At 34.7% G+C, this 22,028-nt stretch overlaps 1 protein-coding gene across 39 annotated transcripts in view; it reads left to right on the forward strand.

Moving 5' to 3' along the window:
* The window catches only part of NAV3 (neuron navigator 3), a 1,103,979-nt gene that overhangs the window by 968,132 nt on the left and 113,819 nt on the right, over positions 1–22,028 (forward strand). For all 39 annotated transcript variants that reach the window (XM_056798500.1, XM_056798493.1, XM_056798499.1 and 36 more), the window contains 3 exons: positions 17,211–17,343; positions 18,326–18,596; positions 20,312–21,017. In XM_056798500.1, the coding sequence (XP_056654478.1) occupies positions 17,211–17,343; positions 18,326–18,596; positions 20,312–21,017 (1,110 nt within the window). The remainder of the gene's footprint in view (positions 1–17,210; positions 17,344–18,325; positions 18,597–20,311; positions 21,018–22,028) is intronic.

Raw genomic sequence — 22,028 nt, forward strand, 5'->3', positions numbered from 1 at the left:
CAAAGTATTTGGGACTAATGTTTATCAAGGATTGTGGCATTACAGTGAAAACATTCTTAAAATTCCTGGGTTAATGAATATAGAACATGGGTTTTACATATAGCTTTTGACATGATTTCTTTTCTGATTCTCTTCTAACTGCTATTTATGATCCCTTCTTCTAACTATATATGGATATATTACCTACATATATGTATAGATACAAACTTATATGTGTACTTATTGTTTTCCCTAGAAGAGTGTAAGTTCCAGGCAAATAGAGATTCATTCATTTTGTTTGTATTCCTAGTGCCTGGTGCTTAAAAGATGCCTATTGATTGAATAATTAATTAATTGGATGCAATTTAATGAATAGGAATACAGTTTAATATATTCATATGGATATTCACAGTTAGCATATGGAATGTTCCAGGTATTCATGATATAGATTTTAAAAATCAGAGTAAAATCATGGAAATATGAACAAAAATCAGAAAATATTTTGCTACATATCCCCAAAAGTCAAAGAAAAAAAGACAAATGTAAGTCATTTTTTCTCAATTTAAGTATCAAAGCTCTTTAATGCCATTTTTATACAATCAGTATGGGAAAAACATCAAGGATGTGATTAAAAAAAATTAAAGAAGATGGACACTAAAAAATAATAATAAAGCAAAAACAGAGCAATTTCCTGATAGTGTAGTGTAGTGAGAGATGGATGATCATTCTAAAGCCTGACTCCATTAGTTTCAATTTCATCTACTTTAAGGAAAGTGTCCAGTAAGATAGCCCATAATTTAGACACTAATCATGTGTTCAGAATCCAAAATATTCTCACCCCATGGCAAATTTCTAGCAAGTAGCTGTCATGTGTAAAGATTAAAATTTAGGGGAGACTGAGGCAGGTAGAAATTAGTTTCTCTCTGCAAGGAGTATTATATTTTTTAGAGGTCTATTAAGGATTAAGGATTAAAGAAAATACAGGATAAAGAAAACATGCCTAGGCCAGAGGCCTAGACAAGACCTCACCTACATTATGGAAAGAGCCACGTCTGCCCCAAAATGGAAGTCTAAAAAGAAAGAGAGCCAAAAACCTTTGCCACCAGCTTAAATCCTTCCTCGATCTCAGCCCACCTCAGAATTGTGTGAGATTACAAAGCATTTTGGGGAAGTGGAGCAAAGGCTTGTGGGGATTGTAGTCCTGAGTTCAAATCTCAATTTTACACATGGAAATCTCTCAAATAGTTCCATTAGGCATTTCATTCACAATATACTTTTGAAAAAGACTATTGTCAGAATACTTTTGAAAAATAATTTTTTCAAGTCATTACAAGATAAAGCATTGAATCTTGTACATTGGGCTCCTAGGTAAAGTTATTTGCAGGTAGAATTTGCACCATTTAAATCAGGGCTTCTTAACTATTTCAATGTCATGGGCACCTTTGGCAGTCTGGATACCATCTCAGAATATGTTTTTAATTGTATAAGATAAAATACATAGGATTACATAAAAAAAATTTTTAATAGTTACCAAAATATTTTAAAATAAATATCAAGGAGACCCCCAGAGTATGAACTCTTGAGTGTATATACCTATATAAACCTAATAATTTATTATATATTAATATATTAATATGCACATATGTATATATAAAATTTCATGTTTGTATATACATGAATTAATTTGATATATTCTCCAAAATATGATTTTTCTCCATAAAGGAGAAAGGTAAACTTTTAAAGTGTCATCCAGTTGTTGAATGTACTGTCTGAAAAAAGTTAATGATATTATTATTAATGTACACAACCAAGAATGATAGGAATAGAATAAACATTTATAAAATCAGCATTGAACATTTTTTTTAAACCTTTACCTTCCATCTTGGAATCAATACTGTGTATTGTTTCCAAGGCAGAAGAGTGGTAATAGCTGGGTAATGGGGGTTAAGTGACTTGTCCAGGGTCACTCAGCTAGGAAGAGCCTGAGGCCAGATTTGAACCTAGTACCTCCCATCTCTAGGCCTGACTCTCAATCTACTGAGCCACCCAGCTGCCCCCTGAACATTATTATAGAAATCCATTAGCCAATTTTTTCCTATCCCAGAAAATAGTGACTGTATGTTAATTTCTCTGAAGCAGCATTTGAGGGTGAGAAATTCATGCTAAAAAGAACTAACATGGCTTCAAATGTTTCTAGGGAATCAATAGAGATTGTATTGAATTATACATTATTATGTAAAATATACTAACATGAAAAATAATGACTAGGACCAAAGTATGTTTCAATGGTCAGTAAGAAAGACTTGAGATGATAACCTGGCGAGAACAAGCAGTACACACTAATTGGGGATTATAATTGAGAGAACAAATCTATTTTGTTTTATATCTGTCCTTTTGCATGTATGCACATGTATATACACACATGTGAAGGTGTACATGTTTTATGTGCTTAGCACATATGTGTGTGTGCAGGAACGCATACAGTATTGAAGTTAGTTGCCACAGTGAGTAAAGTACAAGACAACATGAGCTTAAATGTAGCTTCAGACATGGAGTAACTGTAGAATTTTGGGAAAGTCTCTTCATTTCTGAGTCTCAGTTTCCTCATCTATAAAGTGGGGATAATAATAGCACCTTCCTTAAATGTTTTTCTAATGTATAAAGCACTTTGCCAACTTTTGAACACTATATAAATGCTAGCTAGCATCATCATCATTTTTGTTAAATATTGTAAAATTTTGATACAACTGTCAGATTCAGTGTTCTATCTCTCAAACAATGACATGCTTGGTGCTAACAAAACATTACCTAACAGTCCTCGTCACTGAAGGGCTTAAATTCTCCTCTATTTAATGTGTGATAACCTAAAATGTAATACAGTGTAGGAGAGAAGACAAATAGTAGTCTAGGATTATTTGAGGAAGGAGGAATGATTTTCATTTGAGAGATCATGAAAGGTTACAAAAAGGAGCGATCTTTGAAGAAGGATAAGAATTTTGAAAGATAGAAATGTGAATGGAATATGTGTGAAGTATGGTGTACATAAGGTCAAATGGCACAGAGAGAGGAGAGGACCTAGTAATTATGTGGGTTAAACATAAAATAACGGTTATCTAGTCTTGGGAAAAAAAGGAAATTTGTGTATCAAAGAAGTACAGAATATCCAGCGAATGAGTTCTGTTAGGAAAAGCATTCATTGTAAGTGAAACTAATGACCTGCAACTTTATATTGGAATGGGGAATCAATGCAGGATTTCATTTGGAGAAATAACCCAAACAAGTATTTAAATAAGGAATATTAGCATGAAAATTATGTGAATAATGACTTGGAAGTAAAGGAGAATGAAGAAAGAGAAGTCATGTTATTATAGTTCTCCAAACAGTTGGTAATGAGGTTCTTAACTATGGTAGAAATAGGATGGAGTGGGTAGACTTGGATGCTGATACATTAGAGTTCATGAAATTTGTCCTGATTTGGCATAAGAACTGAGGGAGAGTCAAAGATAGCACTAAGGTTTGAAACATGGGAAATTGGCTAAATATTGCTACTACTAAAATAACTAGTGGTGACAGGGAAAGAAGATTTGGAGGAAAGAATGAGCTCAGTTTGGTACAATATGACTCTGACATTCCAATGAGACATGTATGTGAGATTTTATGGGCAAGTGGAGATGAGTTCAGAAAAAACTTAGAAGAAAAGACAGAGACAGACTCTTCTGGCTTGTTTATGATGCTAGGGAAGGACCTTAAATATTTTTTACTTCTCTGTAACAATTTAAAAAAAAATTAAAGACATTTCACTCTTATCAGACTCATCATGATCCCATTTGGGGTTTTCTTGGTAATGAAAATACTGGAATGGTTTGCAATTTCCTTCTCCAGTTTATTTTTTAAAAGAGGAAATTAAAGCTAATGGTTTTAAGTGCCTTGTTCAGGTCAGGGTTACACCAATATTAAATGTCTGAGGCAAGATTTTAAAATGAGGACGTGCTCACTCCAAGACCCATGCTTTATCTCCTGCTTCTCCTAGTTGCCTTTTATTATCCATAAAGTCATCCAAACCTTGCTTTAACTTGATAATATTGTTTTCCTCTTCCGTCATTTGGTTCAATGTGTTTATAACTTTCTTATGTGTCTGAAAACTTCATCTTCAATCTTTAATATATATCTGGTAATTCTAACATTTAAGAGTTCAGAGCCTGTGTTGCTGAATATCTTCTTTCTTTAGTAAAGTCAAGGAAAAGTATAATTGTATAATATTCTGACATCTGTTCTTTATTATGAAGAAGCTATGCTATATTTTTACACAACTCCATATCGATTCTTTATATATCCCACTCACAGTACTTTATAAATATGTACTTCCAGGCAACAGAAAGATGGTTAGTATTGAGCCATCAAATTCAGACCTCAGAAGGAAAAAGGGATGCAGGCTAAAGAGACACCGTTGATATAATCAGCCAGCACTATTGTTGTCCAGAAAGCTTTTAATGGAGGAATATTTACTACTAGGGACTGCAATATTATTTTTACTATTGAGTGTTTGTTTCAGCATAAGGTAGACATATGCTAGCACAATAATTCATACGTGACTATCCTAGTTATAATTTTTTTTTATCTTGAAAGTTTAAGGGTATGATCCAGGAACCAGGGAGAAAATTGCTTCGTGTTTTGTTTGTGTATTATACTCCTGACATTGGCTTAGCCAATCTAGAAACACATTTTGAAGGCAGTCTGTTTAAATTTGCTTGGTAACTCAGAATAAAGTTGGTATTATTTTACTGGTTAAGCCATGGTATTGTTTCCATAATGAATTTCAAATGCTAAGATAGGACTCTATTATTCCAAAGCAGAAAGTCATTTTGCCACTTGTAGATATTTGAAGCATCAATGAACAGAGAATGACAATGGAAGCTCCTTGACATCAGGAATAATTCATTTATTTATATTTTAACAGTTCTGGAACCAAAGTACATTTCTGGGGCTTAAGGGAAAATTGTTGAAAATAATGGAAAATCAATTAATTGTCTCCTTATAGTCTTTAAAATAAAATTATCAAATGAATCCTAAAAGGACTAGTTGATTTATTGGCAGTAATGTAGAAATTTAGCAATTCAGTCAGTCAACAAAGGTTTATTAAGACTTCCTGTGATCTAGATATTTACTTATATTTACTTAATAATAGCCATAACCACTCACCATCATTAAGTGGTTCCACAACCAATCAACATATATTTGTTAAGTAGTTAGTATGTGCTGGATATGCATCATACTAGTAGAGGAAATACAAAGATAAAATCAAAGAGGCAAGAAAAAAGAGTAAGAAGAATATATACTCTGATCACATTTTTAAAAATAGCCACAAAATCAAGAGAAAAAATATCCAAGTAATATAAATGCAAAGATAACTCAAAAGCAGAGGTTGTTTATATTAGCATTTATAATTTTCATGGTTTTAAACAAATTGTAAACAATGTGTTCTTGTACATCATCTTTTTATGCATTTGTTTAGTTAGTTTTTGGTAGTGTTGGCTATTAAGTATATTAATTTATATATAATATATATTTATATATGTAAATATATAAATATATATTATATATAAATATATATATATATATAAAGTAAGGAGAGCCAGGTTTGGCATTGGGGAAAGTTAGGTTCAAATCTGGCTTCAAACACTTCCTAACTGTGATCTTGAGGAGGTCACTTAAGTCTGATTGTGTAGTCCTTACACTTTTTTGCTTTGGAAAGGATGCTTAGTATTGTTTCTAAAACAGAATATATATAAATGGTCCCTGCTTTCAAGCAGTTCAAATACTACAATAGGAGACAACGTAGAAGCATATGAAAAGTAAATGCAATGTAATTCTAAGAGACACGAATGAGGGATAGCACAGGGAGGCAAATTAAGAAAAGTCTCATAAAGGAAATGGTGTTTGAGCTAAGGTTAGAAAGATGATAGGGATTCTAAGTGGCAAAAGGAAGAAGAGGGTCACAAAAACATCTCTTATGGGTAAACATTATTACTTATATCTAGAATAGGAGTTTAATTCAATCCTTGAATAAAGCCTTGAACTTGGTTTTTTTTAACATATTTCAAAAGTGATTTTAATATAATTGATTTCTTTATAATCTTTTGTATTTTATTTTTTACATTAAAAGAACAATATCTTTCTGAGAAGAGGTCCATAGGTTTGACCAGACTGCAAAATTAACCTTTGAATTAGGAAAAATAAAAACATTAAGAATTCTTGTTCTAAAAGACCAAAGCTGAGTAGAACAGAGTTCAGGGATTCAGTTATGATGTGTTACCATGATTTTTGCTGGTTGCTCAATGGCATACAATGTATTAATAGAGATTAAGGTGTACGGTAAATAATTCTAGATTTAGAACCAGGATGGAGGTGGACTTTATTTTTCTTAAATACCAGAGTAAAGTGGATGATTCAATCTTTGACCAAACTGCCAAAATTTAGAGATCCAATCTTTCAAACGAGTTCAACACCTCACTAGAAGTATTCAATATACTGAGCTACTTACCTGCTGGTACAATTTTAACCTCGATGAGTTCTTTTGCCTCAGTGCCATCTTTATCTGTGCCCTCATACTGGGTTAGTACAATAGGCAATTGCAACAACTCTCTTGATGTCTCTGTCCTCTGAACCAAGACACTGTCATAAGGATGCTTTGCCAAGGTCCTTGGGCTAGAGATTTCTTACTCTTCTTAATTGAATTTGTCTTTAAGAGTTATATATGTGGGGGCAGCTAGGTTGCTCGGCAGATTTCAGAGTCAGGCTCAGAGACAAAAGGTCCTAGGTTCAAATCTTACCTCAGACATTTCCTAGTGGTATACCCTGGACAAGTCACTTAACCCCCATTGCCTTTCTGTTTTTCTGCCTTGGAACCAATACACAATATTGATTCTAAGACAGAAGATAAAGGTTTAAAAATAAAACAGATAATTGTAAAGTAAATTGCATGCTGTTTGCCCTTCTTAGCTGCCAAGATGTATAGTTACACCTGTCTGACTTATAGCCATTGTGTGGCTGTAGGAATCATTTTTCTTCTGATTCTCAGCTCCTCCATATGAAAAATGGAGATTGCATCTCTAGTACTTATCTTATGAGAATCAAATGCAATCATATGATTAAAGCATTTTTTTTCAAACCTTAAAGTAGGGATATAAATGTCAGTTGATTTCCTTGTCATCAAAATGATATAGAGACCAAATTGATTTAAAAGGAAATTTTATAGAGAAGCCTGTGAATGTGAGAGGTTCTTCCAATAGTCTTGTTATTCAGTCATTTCAGTCATGTCTAACTAGCTGTGATTCCATTTGGGATTTTTTGGTAAATATGTTAGAGTGGTTTGCCATTCCCTTCTCTAACTTTTTTTTTATACGTGAAGAAACTGAGGCAAACAGGATCAAATTATTTGTCCAGGGTCACACAACTAATAAGTGTTTGAGGCCAAATTTGAATTGAGGAAGATTAGTCTTCCCACCTTCAGGTCCAGAATTCTATCTATTGTATCACCTGGATGTCCTTTCAAAAGTTTTAGTGAAGTTTTAGACTAAGATTTTGGGAATTCCTTGCAATTGTTCCTTTTTTTTTTTTTTGAGGATAGTGATTGCATTCCTTTTTAATGATCTGTTTAGGGTATATAAAAGTTCCTGAAGTTCTAGCAAAATTCTAGGACAGTGATATCTAAAATGGGAGTGAGGACCTACCTATCTGGGATGTATGAAAAGTCAATAAAAGATCAAAGAGATGGATCACATCCCACCCTACCAGCAATAACCATTAAAGGAAATGATCTCTGAAAGATTTATTTCTCCCTCAACACTCCCCTATTTTGCCTCCTCACGCAACTCTGTGATCTTCCAGCCCTTCCCACCTCTGAAGATATTGTGACCTTATAATAGTTATAATTTAACCATTTACCCACTCACTTAGTAGGCATAGCTACTACTATAAAGGTGTCTGGGAAAATTCCCCCTCTCCAATAATACTATCCTCTTTTCTCACCAGTTCATCTAATAGTTCTCAGAGGGAAAACCAGAGCATTGACTGATGAGTAAGAGCCTCAATTCCCCATTCTCAACTTTTTGTTTTTGTTAAAACAGTGATTCACATGGGATGGTCAAGTAGGGAAAGATGGATTAAGATCTTCCATTGCCGCTCTCATTATCTTTCACTAAACCCACCCTTCTTCCAAATTTCCCTATTACTTTTGAATAAATCATCATGCTCCCACTTGCTCAGGTTCTCTCACTCCCACATATTCTAACAGTAGCCAATTATTATTGCTTCTTCCCCAGATAATCTCTCACATTTATACCCATTTCCCTTCTCATATAGCAATCAAAATAGTTTAGGTCCTTTTGACATTCCACCTGGACCATTGAAATAAGTTCCTAAGCAGTCTTCCATCTTTACTTTCTCTTTCTGTTTCATCCTCCAAAGAATCATCAAAATAATTGTTCTTAAATACAGATCTGACCATGTCATTTCCCTATTCAATGAGCTCCATTGAGTCTCTATTGACTATAAGATCAAATATTATTACTTTATCCCTTTTAATTCACTGGAAGACCAAATACTGAAGCTGAAGCTTATATACTTGGGCCAAATAATGAGAAAGTAGGATTCAGAGGAAAAGACAGTGATATTGGGAAAGACTGAAGGCAAAAGAGAAGGGGATGGCAGAGGACAAAATGGGTAGATAGTGTCATGAAAACCCCAAACATGAACCTGGGTAAATTTCAAGAGATAGTGGAGGATGGTAGGACCTGGCATGCTATGCTCCCCAGGATCACTAAGAGTTAGACGTGACTGACCTCCAACAACACTTTAATTTTCTATGTTATTATAAGGCATGTAATTCCTAGTGCTAATGTGTGCACATAGAATTTGTAAGTATATACACATGAGGGAGTGCTGAAATAGTTTTACTCTTAGGCATGTATACTAAAAATAGTTACAAACTACTGGTTCAGAACATGTCATCAGCTTCATTTTTTCAGTGATTTCTAGAATCTATCAGGAAATAATTGTATTTTCCAGCTGCTCAGCAGTGGAATTTTAATAACATTATTTTTAGACTTTGTGTTTTGTAACAAAATATTCAACAGCCTAACTATTTTCATGACTTGGAAATTTAATCATGAAGGCCCTGTGCTCATCTAAACTTCACTATAGATGGATCCAAAATAGGGTATATCTGGTTGCTATGATACCAGTGCTGGCTACTGCTATGAGTAACTTTTTAGGAATCAGAGCTAGGATTTTTTTTTATAGATTTTAATAGAAACTACATATGGGATAGTTTGAGGGTGTAGTAGATAAGAGTGGCAGGCCTGAATTCAGGAAAATCATATTCTTGAATTCTTATCTGGCTTCAGACATTTCCTTGCTATGTGACCCTGAGCAAGTCACTTACTCCTGTTTGCCTCAGTTTCATCATCCATAAAAAGAGCTGAAGAAGAAAATGACAAAACATTCCTGTATCTTTGCCAGGAAAAACTCACAAGAGGTCATGAAGAATCAGACACAACTGAAACAATTGAACAACAATCTAACTTATTTTTAATTTAAAATTATGTAATTATTGCTTATTTGTCACATTAAAATATCCAGGTAACACCTTGCCTTTCTCTCTTCCCTCACTGATGAAGCATCATCTGACAAAAAGTTATATGTATATATAAAATTATGTGTGTGTGTGTGTGTGTGTGTGTGTGTGATTCTTTAGGAACTATTTCTTTTCTCTTAGTTCTGCTTGTTTCACTCTTCATAACTTCATGTAGTTTTTTTTTTCCAGTTTTAACCCATTCATCATTTCTTTTGTTACAGTCATTCCATCATAATCAAATACATTAAAAGATCTATTAGTATTATGAAGGTTAGAAATATGCAAGCAATTCAAGTTGGAGGTAAAGATTTGAAATTTTTATACAAAATTTCAAGTTTATATTCATGCATTTAGGGACAAATCCTGGCTTCACCTCTTAATAGCTGTGTGATCATGTCACTTTTTTTCACCTGTAAAATAAAACTTTTATCTCGTAATCCCCAACTGCAGTTTCTTTTTATTTTGTATTTAGTTTTGGCCTCTATGTTATGCTTTACCTATAGGGTCAGTCCAGGGCGCATGCCTAGTGACATACTATTTTAATGAACTTTCCATCTAGCTATGTCTTAGTCCAGGCAACCCAGGTGTTTCATTAACTTTGTGTTTATACTGTTTATAGTTAGGCAGGTCTCTTTGGAATTATATGCATTTTTCTTGGAGATTCTGTAGCTCAATCAATGAGATAAAGCCATCAAAAAGCAGCATTTGAAGAAACCTGTCATCGATGGAATTCCTTTTTTTTTCTAATTCAGAAGTTTTACAGGATATATCTATTGTCCTGATCCATATCTAGGATGAACAAAGGCCTTCCTGTTGGGTCATCTTTTGATAAGTCAATACTTTTGAGGTTCATTAAAAAATATCTCCCTGCTCATATCTACCAAACAGACATGTATAATCTATCTAATTCTCTATACAGGATGTGTCTTATTAGAGGATATTCTCTAAGGATACATTTTTTTTTCCTACTATATGAAATATTTTAAATTTTAGAACATATTTGCACTCAGACCTTTTGTTATTTACTTTCCCTAGTGTTATGACTATAAATATATAATTTGCTGCAGAAAAAATTATCCATAAAATCTTTCCTCTACTCTTCTCATGTTGTCTTCAATACCATCACCTTTGGGTTTTGTTTTGTTTTTTGCCTTTGTTTAATCTCTCTTAGAAAGAGCAGCATAAATTCCTCATTATTGTCAGTTTCTCTATTTTTCTTTTACAATGGATCATTTAAATAAATCACTAGTAGACTCATAGTAATTTTAGGCTTTTGTACTTTTTTTTTTGGTAAATTTGACATTTGTGTAGACTTTTTTCCTAATCAGCAAAAGTTCTAATTGTACCTAGATCTCTACCTATGAAGTGACTGCTGTATCTTTAGTCATTTTCTGTCAGCATATGGTCACTTCATTGTTTGGATGATATTATTCAGTGCTTATCATCTTATACAGCTTCCAACTTTCTCCTTGAAGAAAATATTTGTGATATACCACTAATACTCTAAATTATCTTCAAGGCTTGATTTGATTTATTTCTCCCTTTATTCATTCATTTACCCACTCAACAGCTATTTTACTATCAATAATTTTAAGCATCCACTTTGTGCTGGCACTGTATTATATCATGTGCTTAATTCATTCAGGAGACTACATTACTCAAGTGACATGATACAGAGGATAATGAGTAAATTGCAGTATTAAGTACTCTGAGAAATGTGTAAAAGGAGATATCATTTAAGGCTGGGATACTGATGATAGAGTTATTGAAAAATAATTTGGGGTCAAGATGGCAGCATAGAAGCAGCAAAAGTTCAGACCTCTGAATACCCTTCCTTACAAATTACAAACTAAATGCTCCTAGTGGACTGAAAATAAAGCCTAGCAACAAGACAGAGCCAAGGAACCCTCCTGCCTGACCCAATCCAAAAGGTACACCCATCAAACGCCAGAATTCTAGAACTCTCAGGTTTAAGGGGAAGGCAGAAGGAAGGTCCCAGGACCCCTCACCCCCACCTAGAGCACTAAGCCTCCAGTGGCAGCAGGAACCTATGACCAGGGAAAGGCGCTTGTCTGGATGGTGTACCTTGAGGGAAGGGCTGTGCCAGGATCAGAGCATTGAACACAGGCAGTGGGGAAGGACCTGGAGAGGGAGCGCAGAGTGGGCAACCTGATCACAGTGGCGGAGACCCTTCATATTGCTCCAGACTTCCAGGAGGTTTTGGCCTCAGAGCACATCCAGCCCAACCCAGCTGAACTTAATCCCATGAAAAGTCTTCAGAGGTCAGGGAATCCCAAGTTCCAACACCCCCAACACCCCTTCCCCACAGACTGCTGGACTTTAATCCAATCAAAAGGCTCCAGAGGACAGGGAAACTCAAACTCCAATACCCCTCCCCCACAGACTACATGGAGAGATCTCCTGTCAAGGCTCCAAGAGGGAAGACTGACACAAAACTCCAAAACCAAAAAAAAAAAAAAGATGAGAGGAGCAATAACACCAACAAATATGGGGAATAAAATAGGGGTAAATATGAGCAAACAACAGAAAAAGAAGAAAGAAATTGCAAAAAAACAGCTTCTATACAGGCAATGAACAAAGAGCAAATGGAACAGAGGAGGAGAAGAAATCATCAAACAATAAATCAGAAATCCCAGCAAATTGTATACAGGCTTTGGAAGAACTCAAAATGCAATTCAAAACAAAATTAAAAGAGGCTGAAGACAATTGGGAAAAGAACTTAAAAACTAAGATAAGTCATCCGGAAACAGAAAATAGTGTCTTGAAAGCCAAAATCAACCAGCTTGAAAATGAGGCAAAAGAGATGAAAGATGAGGCAAAGAAGATGAAAGATGAGGCAAAAGAGATGAGAGATGAGGTAAAGAGGATGAAAGGTGACCTCCAAAGAAAATCAGACCAGAAGGAAAAGTATGACCAAAAAGCCAGGGAGGAAATCCAGTCATTAAGAACCAGAATATAACAACTAGAATTAAGTGACCTCACAAGGCAGCAGGACACTTTAAAACAAAACCAAAAGAATGAAAAAATTGAGGAAAATATGGAGCATCTCATTCACAAAACAGAAAATTTAGAATTTTTTTCCAGGAGAGACAATTTAAGAATCATAGGTCTACCAGAAGACTATGACTAAAGAAAAATCCTGGACATCATGCTACAGGAAATTATCCAAGAAAACTGCCCCAATATCCTAGAACCAGAGGGGAAAGTGAAGATTAAAAGAATCCACAGATCACCTCCTATACTTAATCCCCAAATGAAACACCCAGGAATGTTATAGCCAAATTCAAGAAATATAAGACCAAAGAAAAAATATTACAAGCTGCCAAGAAGAAGTCATTCAGATACCATGGAACCACAGTGAGGATAACACAGGATCTGGCTGCATCCACAGTGATAGACCAAAAGGCATGGAATATGATATTCCAGAAAGCAAGGAAACTAAGTCTAAAACCAAGAATCAACTACCCAGCACAACTGACTATATTCTTACAGGGGAAAGTATGGTCATTCAACAAAATAGAAGAATTGCAAGAATTTGTAAAGAAAAGACCAGAACTGAACAGAAAACTTGATGTCCAAGTGCAGAGCTCAAGAGAATCATCAAAAGGTAATTAAAAACGAGGGAAAAAAGGAAAAAAACCCTTTTTTTTAAAAAAGACTCAACATGTTAAAATGATATATATCACTATGAGAAAAGAGGTCATTGGTAATTCTTAAAAACTGTTATTATCTCCTGGGCAGCTAGAAGAATTACACCTAGAGGGAACAGTAGCAAACTGTATAGGATGAAATAACAAGACATAAATAGGTATATAGATATATGTATGCATAAATACATATACATTTATATATATCATATATATATACACACGCACAACTAGAGCTAAAAAAAGAGGTTAATGCTCAAAGAAATGCTAAAATAAATGCTAAAAAGTTCATGCTAAAAGAAACACTAAAAATAATAAGCAGTATATATCTAAAACCATCAGCAAACATCATCTGCAATGGGGATAAACTTGAAGCCTTCCCAATAAGATCAAGAGTAAAACAAGGATGCCCATTATCACCTCTATTATTTAACATTGTGCTATAAACACTAGCAGTAGCAATTAGAGAAGAGAAAGAAATTGAAGGTATTAAAATTGGCAATGAGGAGACAAAGTTATCACTCTTTGTGGATGATATGATGGTCTACTTAAAGAATCCTAGAGAATCAACCAAAAAGCTAGTCGAAATAATCAACAACTTTAGCAAAGTTGCAGGATACAAAATAAACTCACATAAGTCATCAGCATTTCTATATATCTCCAACCCAGTTCAGCAGCAAGAATTAGAAAGAGAAATTCCATTTAAAATCCTTCTAGACAATATAAAATACTTAGGAATCTATCTGCTGAGACACACATAGGAACTATATGAACACAACTACAAAACACTCTCCACACGATTAAAACTAGATCTAAACAATTGTAAAAACATTGATTGCTCATGGGTAAGATAAACTAACATAATAAAAATACAATCCTTCCCAAATTACTTTACTTATTTAGTGCCATACCCATCAAACTACCAAAAAACTTTTCTACTGAATTAGAAAAAAAAAATGACTTCATTTGGAAGAACAAAAGATCAAGGATATCCAGAGAAATCATGATAAAAAAAAATGGAAAGGAAGGTGGCCTTGCAGTACCAGATCTCAAACTACACTATGAAGCAGTGGTCATCAAAACAATTTGGTACTGGCTAAGAGACCAAAAGGAGGATCAGTGGAATAGACTAGGGGTAAATACCTCATCAAGACAGTCTATGATAAGCCCAAAGATCCCAGTTTTGGTGACCAAAAGCCACTTTTTGATAAAAACTGCTGGGAAAATTGGAAGACAGTATGGAAGAGATTGGGTTTGGATCAACATCTCACACCCTACACCAAGATAAACTCAGAATGGGTGAATGACCTGAATATAAAGAAGGAAACTATAAGCAAATTAGGCAAAGACAGAATAGTATACTTGTCAGATCTTTGGGAAAGGAAAGACTTTAAAACCAAGCAAGAGCTAGAAAAAAAAATCACAAAATGTAAAATCAATAATTTTGATTACATCAAATTAAAAAGGTTTTGTACAAACAAAACTAATGCATCCAAAATTAGAAAGGAAGCAACAAATTGGGAAACAATCTTCATAACAAAAACCTCTGACAAAGGTCTAATTACTCAAATTTATAAAGAGCTAAATCAATTGTACAAAAAATCAAGCCATTCTCCAATTGATAAATGGGCAAGGGACATGAATAGGCAATTTTCAGTTAAAGAAATCAAAACTATTAATAAGCACAAGAAAAAGTGTTCTAAATCTCTTATAATCAGAGAGATGCAAATCAAAACAATTCTGAGGTATCACCTCACACTTAACAGATTGGTTAACATGACAGCAAAGGAAAGTAATGAATGCTGGAGGGGATGTGGCAAAGTTGGGACATCAATGCATTGCTGGTGGAGTTGTGAATTGATTCAACTATTCTGGAGGGCAATTTGGAACTACGCCCAAAGGGTGCTAAAGGACTGTCTGCCCTTTGATCCAGCCATAGCACTGCTGGTTTGTACCCCAAAGAGATAATAAGGAAAATGACATGAACAAGAATATTCATAGCTCCTCTCTTTATGGTGGCAAAAAATTAGAAAATGAGGGGATGCCCTTCAATTGGGGAATGGCTGAACAAATTGTGGTATATGTTGGTGATGGAATACTATTGTGTTCAAAGAATAATAAAGGGAGGAATTCCATGGGAACTGAATCAACCTCCAGGAATTGATACAGAGCGAGAGGAGCAGAACCAAGAAAACATTGAACACAGAGACTGATACACTGTGGACAATTGAATGTAATGGCCTTCTCCATTAGTGGCAATGCAGTGATCCTGAACAACTTGGAGGAATCTATGAGAAAAACTGCTTTCCACATTCAGAGGAAACACTGTGGGAGTAAAAACACCAAAGAAAAACAACTTCTTGAATACATGGGTCGAAGGGGTATGTTTTGGGGATGTAGACTCTAAATGAACATCCTAGTGCAAACAACATGGAAAGAGGTTCTGATCAAGGACACATGTCATACCCAATGAAATTGTGCGTCAACTGAGGGAAGGGTGGGTGAAGGGGAGGGAGGGAAATAAAGTGATTATTATAACCAAGTGGGGGGAAATATTTTAGGAAATTTTCTTTCTCCTAACCATTTTTTAAACCAATTTTCCTCTTTCCCCTTCTGTCCACAATACTATTGATGTCATCATCTCATACACTCATATACTAGAGCTCAGGTCATAAGATCATGATGGTCCACATCTTGTCTCTGATATTTGTTGGCTCTGTTCATCATGGAAATGCCACTGACTCTTTCAGAGCCTTCATTTTCTGATGTCTTTTGGAAATGTTACTATACTTCCATTAATGTTTATAAGTGACATAAAAATATTATTTTATTGGGCAAGGACATTTTTCTCAGACCATAAAATTTCATATTTCTTCACTCCTCCACGAAAATGCTCACCCATAGGTTTCAAGTAATTTCATGGTGTTTTGTTGTATGCTGTTATACTAAATAATAATATTTATGAGCAAAGTTGACCTTAGGCACACTCATATGGAAGACATCATAGCTATAGTAATTCCATATTAGCATTTATACCAATGGCTTTATAACATAAAGAAGAATCTCTTCCTATTAGGCAGTAGAGAAAGGATACACAATCTTTTATATACTGAAATTTGAAAATATTTTAATGAAATACACTTATCTGTGAATATGTGAATGTATTGACACACATACATTGAATTATATCATATATGTATGTGTGCCTGGGTATTGTATATTTCTGAAATTAAAAAAAAAACATTCACACATCTTTTATTCTTTACTTTTCCCAGTGTATATAAATATAAATTATATATTATTAATATATAATATATATAATAATATAATATAATATAAAGACATAGTCTGCTGCAGAAAAAAATTATTTGTAAAAACTTACTCTTCTCATCAAGGACATTTATAAATCACTTCTATAAAGTCTTGTAATACTGATTGATAATATTTATTAGCAAGGATGACCTCAGACATACTCACTTTTAAGTTTTTAATCTGGAATTGAAACTTGAACATTTCCATGATCTTCCTCATGGGAAGTGGAGAGACATGTAGTCCTGGGTTCAAATCCAGTCTCATTCATTTCTAAACTGTTTGATCCTACACAAATCACTTAATCCCTATTGTCTAGCCATTATTGTTCTTCTGTCTTGAAACCAGTACCCAATTTGATTTCTAAGATGGAAGGGAAGGGTTTTATAAAAAGAAAGTGGAGAGAATGATTCTTTACTGCTGCTTAAGGAGTAAAGTCAGGAAGAGATTGGGAGAGGAGAATTCTGTGACTAATGTCCAGGCTTGAACATTAAGCACATATACAGTTATGCAAATGTGCATAAATGCATCCATATATCCAGACTTTTATGTTGATTTTTGTATCAAGGTTTAAGTTGTAACTACCTTATGTAAATCCTGCTTTATTTCTCTTCCTCTAGCTGGGATGACAGCAGCTCAGTAAGTAGTGGACTCAGTGATACTCTTGATAATATCAGCACAGATGACCTAAATACTGGATCCTCTGTCAGTTCTTACTCCAACATGACAGCCCCTTCAAAGAAGAATAATCAGGTAAAAATGGTCTCCTTCCTTTTACTAGCATTCCTTCTTAGTTTCCATTGGAAAACTACGTAATATCCATGAGTGTTCAGAGATCATTGCCAATGTGCTCATGGATATGCTAGGGCAATATTAAGATTATTACCTAGTGCTCATATTCACCCTGTGATGTGCTGGCACATTGGCCCATACATTTCTGCATATTTCTGCTCTGGAAAAATCAAAATACTCTTAACTCAAACTCTTAAATTACATAGCTTAGTCTAGTGAGGTCATTGATCATTGCAAAGCTCACTCTAATACTTTCTAAGAACTTCTGTTACAGAAGGACATTTGTATATCCTTCTTATGATGACCTACTATTCCCCATTCTTTAAAATCATGAAGGAATAGAGAAATCAGTTGAGTATATGAATGAATTGACATTAGAGGAAATGAATTTTCTATTGGTTATAGCCTAAAAAAAAAAACCAAAAACCTTTCAAACTATGATTCTTACTGCTTGGCAAATCTAAATAAGATGTTAGAAAAAAATGCATCTTATTCTGGATCATGAATGTTAATTTTGAATATAACAGAATACTTGAGTGATTTTAAGCTGTCTAGCAAAAATAAGTACTTTGTAATTAGTGTTTATCTTTCCTTGCTTTCACTTGAAAAAGTGAAACTTTGCTATATTTTGCTATATAGGAGACTTTGCTATATTTCTCTTTGAACATCAGTTCTTCCCTAGAGGATTTTAATCAGAAATTTGGGGCAAAGATTTATTTATACAAATACTAAGATAATTCATAATCTATTTTAATAGTAAAGGGAGTTTTATAAAAATTATCAAAAAGCAAATGGAGCATTATAGGACACGAGTTTTTAAAATGTTTCTAGAATTCTTCAAAATATCACTAATTTCTTCTTAGCAATATTTTTTTCCTTCTTCAAAATATGAATTTGTATCAACTCACATTTTATAGTTTTTTCTGGGATGCATTTCTTATAGCTGAAGACAGATTCAGAGAAACGTCCTGTAGCAGATGACACCTGGGACAGCACAGAGGAACAGAAGAAAGCAGAGGATGAATTTGATGATCCTGTAGAAGGTAGCAACAAGTGGAAAGCTCTTCCCCCAGGGCTGTCTGAAGAATCAGAGAAAGGAGGGCAGAAGTCAGCTCTCTCAGTTTCACAGACTGGGTCTTGGCGACGGGGCATGTCTGCTCAAGGAGGGACACCATCCAGGCACAAAGCTGGAGCAAGTGGCCTCAAGACTCCTGGTAGGATTATATTGTGAAGCCTGTGAAGGGGACCATTCACATTCATTTTTTTTTTATTTAAAAATTTTAGTAAATAGATTATGGTGCAGATCACCAACAATTAGAGTGATAGTGATGATAATAATCATTCATTTTTGTATAGCACTGAAAGGTTTGCAAAACGGTTTCCTCACAATGACCCCATCATCATACACATTAAAGGCTATATTCCAAGTTAGGCACTTGGTATAAAAATGCAAAGTGATCCAATCCCTGCCCTCAAGAGACTTACACTCTGCTTGGTGACTACATCATGTTCATAGATACTCATGTACAAAATAAATTCCTAGTCATTTGGGTAAATATAATTACAATGAAGGAAATAAAGTAATTTTTTTAGGTCAAGAAGGAAGGAATAACAACTAAGGAATCAGGAAGGCCTTCTTGAAGATGATCACCCTTAAGTTGAATCAGGGAGAGGGGCCAAGGATTTCCAAGAGATAAAATCAAGGAAAAAATGTATTCCATACCAAGGAAAGTCTGTGAAAAGTTAGGAGGTGGGATATAATCCATAAGAATTGTCCCCAACACCTTTGCAAAAATGCCTCTCCCTCTCCACCTTTCTTCTCTCTCTGTCTCTTTGTCTCTCTCTCCTCTTTTCTTCTCTTATCTCTCTTCTTCCTTTCTTCTTCTCTCTCCTCTTCCCCTGCCCTTTCTCTATCTTTTTCTCTCCCCCACCTCCACACCACAGACAACACAATCATCCATATTTTCTCACAAATATGGATCCAGGTAGCAACCTGTAAGATACTAGAGTAACTGGTTGGTCCATTCCTGTGCCATAGTTTTTTCTTGTTCCAGATGAAACCATTTAGGATTAACTTTATACTTTCTTGTCAAGGTTTCTGTGTTATGTGGATCACTGAATTTCACCACAGATGCTATAGGCTGCAAATAGTTTCCTGCCTCTGAAGTGTGGAAAACCATGAACATGTGATGCTTTTCTGTGTTTATAAGTGATATTTATGTTAAGAAAGAGAGAGACCCTGCAGTGAATTGTCTTATCTTTTTTTTTTGCTTTACTCTTATAATAATTGCATCTCTCTATCATCTGAGATATGGATTAATAAAGCTGCTCCAATTATAGCATAAACAAACATTTTCTGACCAGTACATTTGGAGGAATTATGTGGGCCAAGAGAAAGAATCCTCAATTTAGGGTCAGAGGGCCTGGGTTCTGATCCTGACTTTGTCTTGTTCCAGCTAGATGAAAATGGACATAACCTCTCTGAATCTTAGCTTTCTTATCTATAAAATGAGAGAGTTGGAGTGGATGATCTCAGAAGTCCCTTCTACCTCTAAATCCATGATTCTGTTATGCATTCCAGAAGGAGACTGCTTTTAAGAATGTTATATGTTCCTTGAAGGAAGAAAAAGGTTCATGAGCTGCAGGCATTAATATATTTTCTTTTCTTCTTTGTTTCCCTAAGTCTTTCCTTTCCCCTCATCTCTCTAAGACCATACTGCCAAAGCTAATGATTCTTTGAAGAGTTGATTTGACACCTAACATTATTAATGAAGTTGCAAGCAGTTAATATTGGAGGGAAATTGAATTCTTTAAAACATCATTTATTAAATAATGCATTTATAAAAATCTATTTCATATGCCTCATGCAATGATAATAATTAAGATCATAAATGTAGAAGTGTATCCTTATGTATTTCTTTATAATTAGGAAAAACAGATGATGCTAAAGCTTCAGAGAAAGGGAAAGCATCCCTTAAAGGGACATCTATACAACGCTCTCCTTCAGATGCAGGAAAAAGCAGTGGAGATGAAGGGAAAAAGCCCCCCTCAGGCATTGGAAGGTCAACTGCAACTGGGTCATTTGGATTTAAGAAGCCAGGTGTTGCATCATCTACTATTATCACGACAAGTGGAGCAACTATCACCAGTGGTTCTGCAACACTGGGTAAAATACCCAAATCAGCAGCCATTGGTGGAAAATCCAATGCTGGAAGAAAAACCAGTTTAGATGGTTCACAAAATCAGGATGATGGTGTGCTTCACATGAGCTCAAAGACAACACTTCAGTATCGAAGCTTACCCCGCCCTTCAAAATCTAGCACAAGTGGCATTCCTGGCCGGGGTGGACACAGATCCAGTACCAGCAGTATTGATTCAAATGTGAGTAGCAAATCTGGAGGTGCCACTGCTACCAAACTGAGAGAGCCAACCAAGATTGGTTCTGGGCGTTCCAGTCCTGTCACCATCAATCAGACAGACAAGGAGAAGGAGAAGGTGGCAGTGTCAGATTCAGAAAGTGTTTCTTTGTCAAGTTCCCCCAAATCCAGCCCAACTTCTGCCAATGCATGTGGAACACAAGGACTGAGGCAGCCAGGTTCCAAGTATCCTGATATCGCCTCACCTACATTTCGAAGGTAAGGAGTCTTATGTGATTAAAAAGAAGAATTTTTTTTATTAACCTACCTTCTTGTCCCACAAAAAGGAAATTTATATATAGCTTGATAGTTGCATTTAGATATTTCAAATGCTATAAATCTTTGATATCAATAAATTATTAAGAAATGCTCCCGAAATTACCAAAAAGAGTATGAGGAGTGTCTTTAGGACCAATTTCACCATATTTAGTTGGACTCATCATAGAACCAATTTTTTGAGTGATGACGATGTCATCATGTAAATAAATGACAACAACATGCAATGGATACTAATAATTAATCTCTAATATGAATTCCTCACATATCTACTAATGCTTTCCACATTTCAAGGCTTGGGAATCCCTTTTGGATAATGATAGTTTTTCATCTTCATTGTCCACAATTTTAAAGACTAATATTGAATAAAATATAATAAGAAATGTTTTTCTAGCAGATAATTACATATGTAGATGGATGAGATTCCTTGTCTTGTCCAAAATTTAAGTTCCTAAATAATAACATATAAGATTAAATTTGTCTACATAGCACCAAAAGTAATGAGATGTTTCTGAGCAAATGACTGATATGCTTTGGGAACTCCAGCATTTCTTAGAGATTGACAATATTTTCTGACTTTTCATCTTGTTGCTTTAACATTTCAAAGATAAAATTTCAGAGTAACAGAGAATATTGAAAGTGATTTATGCAGATAGAAATATTTTTAAAAATTTTGCTCCATTTCCCTGGCATGATAAAAGGTTATTGAAGAACTTTTTCTCCCTGAAGTTAGATAAATGGGTATATCCTTCTGGATTTTTTTTTAATTTACAAAAGAAGAGTTAAACTAGGTGATGTACAAGATTCTCTCCACTTTTTAAATTCTGTGTTTACATCCATTTGCTTTCTATAACTTAAAAACTCTTTGTACTTTGGAAATGTCATATATTGAAATGTTTGCCTTTATGATTCAGACAACTTCTAATGCATGATGCTTTTTTAAGAACTGGAGAC

Source organism: Monodelphis domestica, chromosome 5 (assembly GCF_027887165.1).
Source record: "Monodelphis domestica isolate mMonDom1 chromosome 5, mMonDom1.pri, whole genome shotgun sequence".
Classification (NCBI taxonomy): domain Eukaryota; kingdom Metazoa; phylum Chordata; class Mammalia; order Didelphimorphia; family Didelphidae; genus Monodelphis; species Monodelphis domestica.